Source organism: Trachypithecus francoisi, unplaced genomic scaffold, assembly GCF_009764315.1.
Source record: "Trachypithecus francoisi isolate TF-2019V2 unplaced genomic scaffold, Tfra_2.0 Lachesis_group17, whole genome shotgun sequence".
Taxonomy (NCBI): Eukaryota; Metazoa; Chordata; class Mammalia; order Primates; family Cercopithecidae; genus Trachypithecus; species Trachypithecus francoisi.
In genome coordinates this window covers 8,140,365-8,152,561 of record NW_022681462.1, presented here as the reverse complement: position 1 = coordinate 8,152,561, position 12,197 = coordinate 8,140,365, and the positions used below count along the sequence as shown (strand labels likewise).

Here is a 12,197-nt window from a genome sequence, read left to right as displayed (position 1 = left end):
AATATATTCTTAATATGTAATCATTGTATTTTTTTAGTTATTGATTTGATTTTCTGCAAATGAGAATTAGAGAACTATGTTTTACTTGAAAATAATTAAATACTATATGTATTTTTCAGTAAATATTCTTGTATATGGAGCTTTTGTTGTTGTAAATTACTTTTGGAAGTAAAAGTTTTGACAATTAGTTGCCAGTGGTTTTATATATACCTATACAGCTTACTATTGAAAAGTATCTTAATTTTGATCAAGTTACTTTGTTATATTGTAGTCCATCTACATTGTAGTTAATATAATTCAGAAGCTATTCTGAAAATGAATATCTAGTATGCTAGTTTATATTTTAATATTTATGATAAATCATCCAGACTTATATAAATGTTCTTTTTAAGTTCTGTACTATTATGTGAAGTTTGTTATATAAACAAAATTGATTTTGCACATGAATGTAATTAACACATATAACAAGTATTCATTTAACTCAGATATGAAGTAAAGCCACTAGCATGAAGATCAGTCTAATTTAATATATACATATTGTATTACAAATATAAAAATATATTTGAAAGATGTCATTATCTCAGAAACTACATACTGCACTCATTTATAGATGTAGAATCATATATTTACTATAACTTGCTTTTTTGTTTAACTGTTTGTGGATCTCTTTCCATGTCAGTACACTGATACCATTTACTATTCTGAATCCTGCTTGAAGGTAGTATCTTACTCTTTTAGCATAATGAGCTGTGTATGTACTTAATGGGGCCACAAATACTTTACTTTGTGTATCTACTCCAAATATAGTAAACATTTCATTAATTCTCTATCTAGATTGATGAATAATTTAAGTTAGAGAGTTGATATTGTTCATTGTCAGCATCACCAAGATAAATAGCAGCAACTCAAAATGAACTGAATTTTCCATTTTTGACCCATAGAGGTTTCAAGTGCACATTATTATTTTTAAAGAATTCTGACATTTTAGAGGGAAAAGAGATTTTGTACACTTTCAGTTGAGTTTTGTCATTTTTACATGTGAAGCAGCCGGAGAAATTAAATGACTTGTTCGAGATCGTACAAGTTAATTAACAGAGGTGGAACCAAAGAAAACTGAGGTCTTTGTCTACATTTACTTTGAGATAATCACGATTTTTAAATATGGTGTACAAATTGTTTCTCCAGTGATTACAGCAGTGATACTCTGAAGTATATCATCTGATGTTTTTGAAACTTCCTCTTTTAATTTCAGCATGATCTTTTTTTCTTTCTTTTTTTTTCCCCCAGAAGTAGATCACTGGAATATTTTTATATGATTTCTTATATATTTGCCTTTGTGTTTAGTTCTACATAGCCAGATACCATTAGTCAGAGTGTATATTGATAATAAGTCTTTTTAGCTAACTGATCATTGTAGCTAAATGTTTGAAAGTGTTGATTTCAGGTGTTTGTTAAATACTATAGTGATTTTTTTGTTCCCTTTTGCTTACCCAGCAGAGTACTGAAAAATAAGAGGCTGAAAAAAGTGAAAGCCTAAAACTTGTTTTAAATATTTTGTCAAATGAAAGTTTTCCTAAAATTAATTTTCTTTCAGTGCATTTTAGCTTTTTAATGGAAAGAAATGGGTATTTTTAATTACATGTGACTTTGAATAATTGGAATTGGATTATAGAGAAATCATTAAGTATGATTCTCTAATAAGGAAACTGATTTTAAGAAATTTTATCTTTTGCCTTTGTTAACTTAAAAATTTGGTTTGTCCTCATGACTGCCACTTTTGTATGACTAGTTGAAGAAATAATTCTGTATTTACCAATCTTTCAAAGGTTTTTCTTGCTAGAAAGTATGTTTTATTTTTTCTTAATAAGCCAGAAGATATTTTATCTTCTTGCTAAAATTAATATCTTTAATGTAGGAAACAGTTTTTTACATTGACAGCTTTATGTATTCATTTTTGTGTATTTCTTAATTCCTTTAACTGATACTGCCTATTTAAATAGTGACTGATGCTATTTGAAATTAAATTTAGGACTAGAAGAAAATTAAATATCAACTAATTTAACCTCTTATTTTAAAGATAAACAGAGATCCAGTTTAGTTCATTCCTCAAATTATAACTTCAGCGGCTGATCCAACACTGACTTAATTCATTACCTTTTACTCAACACTGATTGCTTTGGCAATTCCAAATCACCAAAGTTGCACCTCCATAGGTTGACTATAAATAAGCTCTTAATATCACTATGAAAGTGGAGCAAAAATAATTATATGTAATACATTTGCAGTTACAATAATATGTTTTCCCCTAATATACCTAGTTTTTCTTTTCCCTTTCCCTTCCCCTTCTCCTTCTCCTTCCTTCTTTTCCTTTCCTTTTCCTTTTCCTTTTCTTGATCTCCTGACCTTATGATCCACTCGCCTCGGCCTCGCAAAGTGCTGGGATTACAGACGTGAGCCACCGCGCCCAGCCCCTAATATATCTAGTTTTTCTAAAATACTTCATGTGATATTAACACACAGAAGCAAAAATGGTCTAATTTTATGCTTTTTAAATAGTATCCTGCAGAATCACCAGATTGTTTTGTGGATTTTCCTGTTCCATTTTCTGCTTCCCGGACACCTCAGGTAAATTCTTAAATTTGTTTTAAGTAATTAAAAAGTACAGTTGTCCCAGAGTATCCATGGGGGATTGTTTCTTGGACCCTGTGTAAATACCAAAATCCATGGATACCCAAGTCTCTTATATGAAATGAGACTTTGTTTATAGCCTGTGCACAATCTTCTGTATACTTTATCTCTAGATTATAATACCTAATACAATGCATATGCCATGTAAGTAGTTATTATACTGTATTTTAAAATAGTTTTATTGTTATTTATTTATTTTTGAATATTTTCTATCTGCAGTTGGTTGAATCTGCAGATGTGGAATCTGTGGGTAGGGCCAACTGTAACTCTTTTTACTCAGGTAGTCTTCATAGGTTATGAAGTAATCTTTTTTTTTGTCAGTTTTCCTTACACATTTATTTATAAACACACCTTCTATAATGCTTCTTTTTATCCTTACAATTAATGTCCATTTCTTTCTCCCTCTCTGCATGCGCACGCACACACCCACTCACACCCACACCCACGCATAAATACACACACACACACACCATCCAGCCTGTAGATATTTATGCTTCATTTTCAGTAAACATGCAGAAGCACTTTTGACAGACATTTTCCTTTAAATTTAAATTCTAAAGAACTCTGTAGAAAGCAGTGAATGGTAACTGAAAAGTTGAATGAAATTTTTCATATTGCTAAAACTTTTAACGTTGATTACATATCAGAGAATCCTTTTCAGAGGAGAATGAATTATGACTGAAAACATAAACCTTGCCATTCGACTCCATTTTTATTGTTTTAAAGTATTTGTCCTTAGTTCATCTTTGAACTCGGATTATATTCTCTTATTTTGTGCTTTAGAACATTCAGTATTTTGTGTAAAGAATACAGAAGATTCTGCTGCTTCTGTCAGTTGAATTTCACACTGCATTGATGATATTAGCAAGATAATGTTTTATAGAAGTGCGTTGTAAACTATAACATATAGATATAAGGAGGTATGATTATCAGTAGTACTATCACCATTTCATGTGTGTGATTTTTAAGGATGTGGCACAGTGTGATTAGTTAGGACATAGTTCTTCTTTCACCAAGTAAATTGTGGCAGTTGATAGCAAAATGGAGAGAACATTTTTATTCTTAGGCAAAGAGAAAAAACATTTCTAGTGACATTTTACAAATATTCTGTAAATAGAGGCTACTCATTTTGGCTATAAAATTTTGGTTAGATTTAAGCAGAAAATTATGCTTGTATTTTAAAATATAAATACATGAGTAAAGTAAATATATAAGAAATTAGTAAAAAATAAAAAGCCTAACAGGATTTAAATAGTCTTGTCAAGGCCAAAATGCCATTTTAATTATATATTGTATTTATCCAAAAATTATTTTTCTCATATTCTTTTTTTTGTTTTTTTTTGAAGTCCCAATCTCCCCACAATGGAAGTTGAGAAAATGTAGCAAAATAGAGAAGAGAGAGCCTGTAATTTGCTTTTGGTGTTTTGATGTATGCAATAAGTAAGATACTATGTTGATTTTTTTTCTATTAAAGAATTGGAATTATGCATACATTTTATAGTGTTCTTTTTTTATTTTAAAAAAATTTTCATTAAACCCATGTCTCTTTTTTTAAAATATACATTTCCTGTTGGCTCTGGAATTTTAATCTTGATGTTTTAAGTGAGATCATGAGAAAATATAGCTAGGTTGTGTTACTCTTTCCAGGTGTTATTTCTAAATTATACTTTAATATTTATCACAATTCCAAGGTTGAAAAATACACCGTTTATGAGTTTCTTTGTGTTTTAGATGTACATAATTCGAGAAGTTTCCCCAGGCATTTGTCTGTGGAAAAGTTTGCAATGCCAGAAAAAGATTGCTTAGTACTTACTTTATTTTGCTATTTAACAAAATTAGTTAGTGGCTCTCTACTAGACTGGAAAATCTTTGAAGGCAGTTTCTTTTAAATATTATATCCACATGCTCAGTGCCTTATTCATATAAACATGGAATAAATATTAGTAATATTAATTCAAATTTAAGTTTCAGGTTTAATTGGGTTATACAAGTTTTCTGTTTTGTAGTAACTCTAAGAAAATGTAGAACTAGTAGTAATGAGTACTATACAATCTTTATTTGTGGAATATACTGAAATTCTTAGCAAAGTACAGATAAATTAAGCAACCTTTTATCACAACTCAGATTTGACAAATGTTAATATTTTGTCACATTGGTTCAGATATATCTATATTTCTCTTTCTCTTAAAAATAAAATGTTTTAAGAATAGCTAAGACCCGACTCCCTTTTCTGTCCCGCCTTCCCGTCTTTCTTTTCTTTGCTTCTCTCCCTTTAAATAGTAACTGTTTACCCAAAATTGGGTAAAAAAAACAAACAAACAAAAAAACCCAGAAAAATAAAGATCTTCCAAGTTTAAAGTTTAAACATATATTTTGATACTAATTCTTTGTTAGTTATATGGGATATAAATATCTCTGTGGCATGTCTTTTAACTTTGTATATATTTTGTCATACAGAGTTTAACTTTCAGTCTGGTCACATCCTTCTCTTGTGGTTTCTGTTGTGTTTCAAATAAGAAAATCTTTCATATATTTTTCTGAAAAGATTCTGCTATAGTTCAGAAAGTTATTTTTAGTATTTAAGTATGAGATAGCGCCTATTTTCTATATGCTTATACAATTTGAGTGTGTCTTCTTCATTTGTGCGGGTTGGGGGCTGATTTCACAGTTTTTTTTTTTACACATGCCATTAATATTTAGAAAGTTTAAAAAATATATCATTTACGTATAAGGTTCTGGCTGTACATCATAAGGACTTTGGATGGTACCAGCAGTGTGAACTCTGAGTCTTTTAGACATGGTAAGAGTGTTGATAGTTTATGTTTTGAAAATAAGAAGAAATGTGAGACTTCTTTGTTATGTGTGATCCTTTTTAATTGGCTGGCTCAAACAATTCTGCTTGTGGGAGTTTTTTTTTTTTAAATTTTTAAACAGTTGTCTCTCTTAAGCAATATAAATGTTACTGTTGTAGTTTAGTAGCAGAGTTAGATTTAAGAGATGGTAAATAGATTTCAGATAATTGATTTTTTAAAAATCCCTTTCTGCTTTTATGTATTTCCTCTTTGAATTCAGTGTTTCTGAACTTTAAACTTGGAAGATCTTTATTTTTCTGTTTTTTTTTTTTTGTAATATAATAGACATGGCTTTGTGGCATCCATATTAAAAATGGGTAATTTTCCTTATGGTCCCTGTCTTCCTGCTGGGTTGATAATGTTTTGATGTATTTTTCTTTTGCTCTGATGAGAGGTCTGCTGCTGCTGCTCTGACATATTCATTTGGATGAATAATTATAACTTGCACAATGTCAAGCTGAAGATGGTAGGGTTTTGTGCGTCATGACAAGCCTAGTAGCCAGTGCAGGTGTCTCACAGCATGATCAGCAACAGCCAGTGTATTCTGGCTCAGAGGAGACATTTAGAGTAGTAAGAAATCAGCACCAAGGGCAAGGCTGCTGCTACTATTGCTGCCATAATATGTGCCAAAGGGACACAAAGTGCTTCTCAAAGACGAGTGTCTAAGCACCTCTTTGTAGATATTTACTTTATTTGTTTGCTCAGTTAATCTTTTATAGATTTTAGCATAGATGGTAAGAACATCTCATGATTTTATTCTACTTTCTAACATCACAAATGTTCCAACATATATCTTTAATAATTGTTTTAGACTTTTACATACAGGTCACATGTGTAAATACTCTTGACTGAGACTATAGAATGCCCTACTATCAGATTTTGAGTGCACTGATATTATGATTATAAAAAAATGAAATTCCTTTTGTCCAGATCACTGATCAAGCAAAAATGGATGTTAAAAATTGCAATTTTGCCTGAAAGTGTGCCACTAAATGCAGGCTTGGTGAAGTATTCTTGCCATGGGCAGTTGGAATCCTCAGGTTCGGTGTGGTATAGTAAATAGTGGTCTTTATATTTTTTATCATGGAAATCTTATATTCTTGGAATAATGCCATGAATGCAAGAAGAGCAAAACTAATGATAAAGCCTCTGGCTGATAATCTGATGGTGAATGAAGAATTTGTAATTAAAGGAAGCAGCCCTATTACATAGCAGGGAGCATGATCCATTAGTTAGAGCAGCATACTAGCAGTTGGGTATTCTAAGTTCTGTTTACAGTTCAGCCATTAATTTAATTGTATTAGTTCAGACAAGTCACGTTACTGCCCTTTGCCTCAGTTCATATGTACTGTATATGGAAATAGTGAACCTTTTTTCTTTCATGGATATGTAAAGAAAAATAATCTGGTTTAAAAGAAGCACAGTGTTGGGACAAATCCCCCCAGTTTTTCACCCTAATGATCCTGTGGAAGTTCTTTTGACCAACTGGATTTTTTTTTTCTTTCCATTTTTTCTCTGCTGTTTTTGTTGGAAGACTTAACAATAGTAGTGGAATTTTATTCACTCTTAAATTGGTTAATTTCATATGCTTTTTCTTTCTTGGCAGTCTTACTGTTGCCACAGTGGTATGACTAAAAGGACATCAAAAGGATCAAAACAAAGAAAATTTATTATTGAGATTATGTGATATGGTAGAAAAAGTATCAGTGTAGGAGTCATTTGACCTATAGACTTAGTCAGCTATCAGCTGCCTTTCTTTTATTTTTCTTTCTTAATAGCTAATTATTTATTTAAAAAGCAGCCTGTATTGATTCTAAAAAAGAAGAGAAAGAGGGAAAATACAAGCAAGTAAAATTAAAATGTAAAGTTACCATCAATGCTTTTATTTAGGCAGTAGTATTGAGGTGTCATTGTATAATTGTTTTGAAACTATGCTTGTCACTTAACAAAGTTTCATTTAAAAATATCATTGATAATACTGTGCATTTGTTATTCCAAATAATTGTTAGAATTACTTGGGTTTTAGTTACAATTGGGTTTATGTTTATCCAGCAAATTAAGAATTAATGTGGCCAAAGTCTAGAAAAACATTTTCTCTACATTTACTTAGGTCCTTCAGTAAAGTAGCAATGATTTCCTAATCTACATGTTACATATTTTTGTTGAATTTTTCTTAAGTTTTTAAAGATTTTTGTTATTTTTAATGCAGTCTTTTTAATTGTATTTTTTAGTTTTCAGAATGTGGGCAAACTATTAATTTTTTTAATGTTTTATTTTGATCAAATAGGTGAACATAGCTTCAGGAGTTAAGTTTGCATGGTTTTTTTTGTTGTTGCTGTTTTTGCTTTCTTTTTAGAAAAAACAGCACCGCCTCCATCTCACCTGTTTCTCCAGGGGCAAACACTTTTGGCTGTTAGCTGATTCTTTCAGTAGTTGTCATTACATGCTTTTGTATTTATACTACTTTTTGTTTTGGGCATTATCTATTAACTTCCACTGTAGATAATGAGGAGTTTGTTGTTTTCTTTCCCTACCCTCATTCCATCCTACCTTCCTGCTTTCCCCAAATAACTATATTGTAATTTGGATAGTAATATTCAGTGTTTACATTATAATGAAGATATTTGTATCCTATGTAGATATAAGTAATGTGGTTATTTATATCTAATGTAATGTAGTTAACTATGATTAATTTTCCTTTGTCACCCTGGTTTTTATTATTCCTAGAGGTAACTTTTTTTTTTAAAACTTTTCCATTTCTTTAGTTTTCTAAGTTGTTATAACTCATTCAACCCCCATATACTAAAATACCAATGGTATTTCTAAGTAAATGTTTTTTATGGGCAGTGGGATGGATATATGACTTTGAATTTCACTTACTTGCCAGATTAAAGAAGATACTATATCGCTATAGTTTCAGTTGATTTCTAAGATTATAAAAATTGGTTTAAGCTTTGTAGAAGATTTGAGATCTGTGCATTGTGAGCACATGAGATACTTTTGGAATGGCAAAGCTCCCCCATAAATTTAAAGACCCAAAGAGACTAGTTATATGGAACAGGTTTTTTTAATCAAATGCCTTCATTATGAGGTACATTACTTGATTTACTTGCTGATGTTAATAAATATGACTTTATTATAGACTTTCACAGTAGGCTTCATATCTGCTCAGCCACTGTAGCATAGTGTAAAGAGAATACAGAGTCTAAAAAGTCTGGGTCACATTTTGACTCTGTCTTTACCAGTGCATGACCTTGTGTAAATCACTTATTTATAAAAAGAGAGAAATAATATCTATGTCATAGATTACATATGAGAACAAATTGAGGTGTTGTATATGAAAATCCTTTCGAATTGTAAAATGCTGTACAAATGTACACAGTGATGTAGGGAGTTAATGCAGTTTGTAAATTGGTGAACTCAATATAGTGAGAGCTGATATGGGCAAAGAAGTGATCTCTCTCCATGTGTAATGATACTGTTTATTTGTGTATTTATACACACATATCTGTCCAACAACAGTTATTATCTATATATTGAATTACATATACATTAAAGACTTTAAAGACAGCATTTTATTTATATGCAATAAACAAGGAGTTTTCTGTGTTCAAAAATGAAATAGGGATGATTAGTGAAAAATCATGGTCAATCTCACCAGGCTACATGGATGTGAAAGGTGACTGTATATACATTGTACTATAAATAACAGAGAAAAGAGACGTTGAGAGAAATACTGTTTGGTTTCACAGTTTTATTGGTTAATAATATATTGTGAGTACTTTGATGAACTTAATGCTTAATGGTACGGTTTGGAGTAACTCAGTAAAATATTTTTATATAGCAGGTATCCTAAGTAAGAGAAAACATATGAGTATCAGTCTCCAAATGACTCCTTTAATGTTGTGATCTATATTTTAAAATACTTTTGGATAAAAATTATTTTAGGTAGTATCAGTGAAGCAAGTTTATTTTAATGTGAGTATAATTTATTAACATTCTTTCTCTCATATTTTGTTCCTGACAGGGACTCTGGTAAATTGATACACTATGTCTATATCTATTTGAATTTTTTTTTAATAATCCAGGGGCTAATTTGGAATATATGGGTGTTTATATGCTTGTGCATGCACGTATGTGTGTATATGTTTTAAACCTTCATTTCTGAAAAACAGATGGCCATTGAAGAATAAAGATCCAATAGGTTGAAGACAGAAATGATAGATACTTCAGTGACAAAAAGTGTTAATTCAAATATGACCTCCTAGCATTTCTAGCTCTACGTATTAGAAATGCTAATACGTAGAGCTAGAAAATATTTCCCCCTCATCTTGTGCCAAGATAAAAGTTGAATATTAGAAACCCAACCAATTTATTAGATAGATACAGAGTTGGAAAATATTGGAGTTTGTAAATAGTAGAGACACTGAGACAGTATTAATTAATTAATTAATTAAATGATGTCACTGTTAGCAGTTAGTTCCCTGGCTCTGGCTATAAGAATAACATTGGCAGCTAGCAGCAAACTGGTATTCTTTCTATTAGTTTTGAGCTTATCTGATGTAAAGGTTTTTATGATCTTTTTTTTATTTCATTGATTTTACAATGATGAAAAATTAGATATAGCTAACTTTTTTCTTTAGGGATGGTAACACCCTTTTGGGTATAACCTAACTGGAACAAAAAGCTAGTCTTTTTTCTTTTTTTTTTTCTGGTCCACTAATTGGCTTGGCCTTTTTTTTTTTTTTTTTTTTTTGAATAGTTCACAATATAGGATGCTAAGGATAAGATTGAAAGTACCTACTTATTTTCAACATGTGCTTGAGGAACTTTCTTTCGCTTTTCAAAAGTGGAATTGCTACAGTTACTCTGTGATGACTACACATGAGGTGACTATGTTTGATTTGGTCCTGTGAGCAGGTACCCTTTTCACATGAATGAAAAACACTTGCAAATGTTTTAAATGATCAGTGATCAGTTATAGTCAAAATAACTTAAGTATAGAAGAGGTGATATGTTCTTTATGGATTGCTTGATGGGTAACAGTATTTGACCAAACAAATTCAGTTACAGATAAACCTGTAGAAAGAGTTGAAAACATCAATGAAGCATGTAAGTAACTTCAAATGAACTGAATATTTAGATTTATCACCTCTTTAAAGATACCTGATGGACGTATTACAAGTAATACTAACATTTCTTAAAAAGCTTTATTTCTTAATATTCTCTTATTCTATTTATACTTTTGGAATCGCCAAAGATAAAGAAAAAAAAAAGAATTATTAGAAGATTTATCTGCAAGTATTATAGGGAAGAATAAAAAAAAATCAGAATTGAAAGCAACTGTTGCAAGTACCAGAAAATTATGCTATTAATTTAAGTGTCATGAGAGCACAAAAGATCACATTCTGGCACTGTGTGGAAATTATTAAAATACTGGAAATAATAGTACTTAAGATGAAGATATTATACTCTAAGATCTGGTTAAGTGACTGACATTATTACTTCACTTCAGGTATTATGAAAGTAACAAAATGCTTTTAAAGATAATAAGCATTACATTCTAAGATTGGCAGTGTTCATACTTTTCTGCTTAAGTGCTTTCCTTGCTTAACATAATTTAATAACAGTTATAGGGAAATAGCTAACATCTTAGTTCCCACATGTATCTTTCCCCCTTCTCCAATATATACACATTTATATATCTATATATACATATAGAAGTAATACAGTTTTATTCTTTAAGTGTTGGGTATATGAACTCTTCTGCATTCTTTGCCATTACTGTGAGGAGTGTTACTATTTTGTGTTTTTTAAGTTCCTAATTGTTGAGAAAACTAACGAGAAGCTGTTAGTTTCTACACATCTACTGCTGTGTAGATCCATTAATGTTCAGAAATCAGAATGACTGGTTTTTTCAATAGCTTTATTGAGATGTAATCGACATACAGTAAACTGAATGTATTTAAAGTGTATAGTTCTCTGAGTTTTGACAAATATCTACACCCGTTAAATTGTCACCACAATCAAGATAATAAACATATCCATCATATCCCAGTCACCTCCTTCCCCATTGTTGTCCCTGCCTTTAGTCCTTCCCAACCTTCCCCCTGAGCCTCAGGCAAGTACTGATCTGCTTTATGCTACCATTGATTTGTTTGCAGTTTATAGAATCTTATATAATTCTGTGTGCTTTTCTATGCCAGTCTTTTTTTCCTTAGCATAATCACTTGGAGATTCAACCATGTTGTAGCATGTAATATAGTTCATTCTTTTTTTGCTGAGTATTGATGGATGTGCCACATATTGGCCATTCACCTTTTGATGGGCATATGGGTTGTTTTCAGAATTTGGCTAGTAAAATTTTCTCCAAATTGATCTAAAGAGTCAATGCAGTCACAATCAAAATCCCAACAGCTCTTTTTTCTTTTTTTTTTTTTTCTAATTTAAGAAATTGACAAAATTATGGCTGGTTGCAATGGCTCACAGCCATAATCCCAACACTTTAGGCGGCTGAGACTAGAGGATTGATTGAGCCCGACAGTTGGAGAACATCTGGGCAACATGGTGAAACCTCGTCTCCACAAAAAATACAAAAATCAGCTGGGTGTGGGGGCAACACATCTGTAGTCCCCCAGCTACTCAGGAGGCTGAGGT

General features: G+C 31.1%; 1 protein-coding gene across 5 annotated transcripts in view; it reads left to right on the top strand.

Annotated features, from left to right (window-relative positions):
* Positions 1 to 12,197, top strand: part of FANCL (FA complementation group L) — a 79,088-nt gene that overhangs the window by 42,131 nt on the left and 24,760 nt on the right. For 4 of the 5 annotated variants that reach the window (XR_004443943.1, XM_033239119.1, XM_033239118.1 and 1 more), the window contains one exon: positions 2,557 to 2,625. The exons of the other annotated variant lie outside the window; for it this stretch is intronic. Coding sequence is in view for 3 of the 4 variants with exons in the window: in XM_033239119.1 (XP_033095010.1) it covers positions 2,557 to 2,625 (69 nt within the window). In the remaining variant the exon portion in view is untranslated. The remainder of the gene's footprint in view (positions 1 to 2,556; positions 2,626 to 12,197) is intronic. 5 annotated transcript variants of the gene reach the window in all.